Below are 2554 nucleotides of genomic sequence, written 5' to 3'. Positions count from 1 at the left end.
CGGGGCCCACACGCGGGGCCCCGCTTTCCTGCTGGGCGGAGGGCCCGGGCGTAGCCCCTGGAGCGGCCCCTCTGGGCCGAGCAGCCGCGGCTGTGGGCCTCTCGCAGGACTGGTCAGCCCTGGGCGGTGTGGGCAGTGGCCTGGTGGCCAGGCGTGACCTGCCTCACGGCTTCTCGCAGCTCCCTGGGGTGGAGGCCTGCGAGCACTACACCTTCCGCTACGGCCGGAACCCCCTCATGGAGCTTCCCCTCGCCGTCAACCCCACCGGCTGCGCCCGCTCCGAGCCCAAGATGAGCGCGCACGTCAAGAGGTTTGTGTTAAGGTATTTTGTCTTCACTTCACGTAGCGCAGCCCGGTCTCAGGCGCGTGGCTTCGTGCTTGCCGTCTGCCGCTCACACACCCGCTGCTCGGCTGGTGGGCGCCTGGGGCGCGGGGCCTGCCTGGCCGTCGGGGGAGCTTCAGTCGCCCTCTGTCCCACGCGGTCCGCAGGCCCCACACCCTGAACAGCACCAGCACCTCCAAGTCCTTCCAGAGCACGGTCACCGGGGAGCTGAACGCGCCCTACAGCAAGCAGTTCGTGCACTCCAAGTCCTCGCAGTACCGCAAGATGAAGACCGAGTGGAAGTCCAACGTGTACCTGGCGCGATCGCGCATCCAGGTGAGGGGCCGCGGGCCGGGGGCCAGGCCCCGGCTGCGGCCGGTCTGCGGCCGTCCCCAGGTCTCGGGCACAACAGCCCGGCCCTTCCCGCGTCCGCAGGCTCGGACACCCTCCTCCGCCCGGGCCCCGGTGCAGGCCTGCCCCTGCTGGGGGCAGTGGTGTGTTCTGCCCACCGCCCACCCACACTGACCCGGCGGGCTCGGCGTCACCCTGACGCCTCAGGCGCCCTCCGGCGGGGGCCACAGAGCCGCCGGGTCCTGCCGGAGCCCCAGCGCGCCCCCGGCGACGCGACAGGCTCCGAGTCGCTGCCCACGGCGGCGCACTGCCTTTTCTGCCCCTTCCAAGGAGACCCTGCACACCCTGCACCTCCCCGCGCTGGGCGCTGACTGCAGGCAGCCCCTGGCAGGGAGGCCCCCGCGCCTGGCTTCCCCATCCTTTGTCCCGAGCCCCCCAGTTCCTGGGGCGAAGGCCTGCTCAGGCCCACGCACCCCATTCAGTCGCTTGATCTCACGCCGCACGCCCGGTTCCGGGGGCTTCCCCGAGGGGCCCGGTGGCTCATCCCGACCCTGAGCTGAGGCCTCTGGAGCAGGTGCCCACATGCTGTCGTCAGGGTCCCCCGCGGGCGGCTGGTCTCCCAGCTCCGGGCTCCCCGCTCCCCGGCGGCACGTCCAGGACGCTCTCCGACGGCGCGCGGGCGGGTCGTGAGTCCCGGAGCCACCGTGAGGCTCCGCTGGGCTCAGCCCATCATAGGGCTTCCTGTCGGGCGGCCCCAGGGGCGCCTCCCAGCACAGCCGCGTCCCCGCCGGTGTGGTCTGTGTGGCGGCCCGTGTCCTCCTGTGCGGTGGACGGCACCCGGGTCCAGCAGTGTCCGGCTGAGTGGGCCGGGCTGGGGGCGCCCCTTCTGTGTGCGCCTGCCTCCCCGGCGCGTCCCCGCGCACTGGCCGCCAGGCCGCCGCGGCTGGCCTTTGTGCGGTCCCTCCGCCAGCTGGTTCACGGGCTCGGGGCCGGAGCCCTGGGCGTGGTGCCCGGGAGCCGTGCGCACCTTACCCGTGGCACTGCCTGCTGGGCCCTCGAGGTGGGAGAGGGGCTGGGCGGCGGTGCCGCGGCCAGCGTGGCTGAGGAGGTGCGTGCTGGGTGCTCTGCAGTGCCCAGCTCACGGGCGCTTTCCTCGTTGCCTCCGGGTGCCCGCTCCCAGGAGCTGAGCCGCACCAGAGGCCTGGCAGCGTGGGCAGTGCAGACGGGTGGGGACCCTCTGCTCTGGCTGCCTGCCGCAAGGCCGTCGGCTAGGCCTGAGCTCTGAGGCCCTGCAGGGGCGGCCGCCGGAAGAGCCGGGCCCTTCACCCCAGGGACCACCGGGGCGCCGTGCTGGGCCCCAGCCTCTGCGTCTCCGCACAGCGACGTCGGAGCCCGGAGCCCGGTGCGCGTCCAGGTCCGCCTTCAGCGTGCCGGGACCCGGCCTGTGGGGGCGGGCAGCCTCGTGACGCTCCACACGGCGCAGGGTCTGCTGGGTGCTGGAGCCCCGCAGGGCAGGGTCGGCCGGCGCCCCCGCCTGCCCGGCCCTCTCACAGACCGCGCCTGACTCACGCGGGGCCCTCCCACTGGCCGTGACCGAGGCCCTCCCTGAAATAACGGCTAAAGTAGAGCCCACCCTGCCGGCCCCTGGCGCGTCCCGTCCCGCACGGGGCCCGGGGCCGGGGGCCGCACTCAGGCGGTGCCGTTGCAGGGCCTGGGCCTGTACGCGGCCAGAGACATCGAGAAGCACACCATGGTCATCGAGTACATCGGGACCGTCATCCGCAACGAGGTCGCCGACAGGAAGGAGAAGCTGTACGAGTCCCAGGTGCGTGCGGTGCGCCCTGGGCGCGGCCCTGGCCCCGGCCCCGCCCCCACCTGGCC

General features: G+C 73.7%; 1 protein-coding gene across 1 annotated transcript in view; it reads left to right on the top strand.

The window, feature by feature from the left end:
• KMT2C (lysine (K)-specific methyltransferase 2C) overlaps positions 1-2554 on the top strand; it is a 118880-nt gene that overhangs the window by 112030 nt on the left and 4296 nt on the right. The window contains exons 56-58 of the mRNA XM_012733869.1: positions 180-322; positions 490-658; positions 2382-2498. Coding sequence (XP_012589323.1) covers positions 180-322; positions 490-658; positions 2382-2498 — 429 coding nt within the window. The remainder of the gene's footprint in view (positions 1-179; positions 323-489; positions 659-2381; positions 2499-2554) is intronic.

This window comes from Condylura cristata, unplaced genomic scaffold (assembly GCF_000260355.1).
Source record: "Condylura cristata isolate star-nosed mole 26May11 unplaced genomic scaffold, ConCri1.0 scaffold00042, whole genome shotgun sequence".
In the NCBI taxonomy this organism is placed as follows: domain Eukaryota; kingdom Metazoa; phylum Chordata; class Mammalia; order Eulipotyphla; family Talpidae; genus Condylura; species Condylura cristata.
This window is presented reverse-complemented; position numbering and strand designations above follow the sequence as displayed.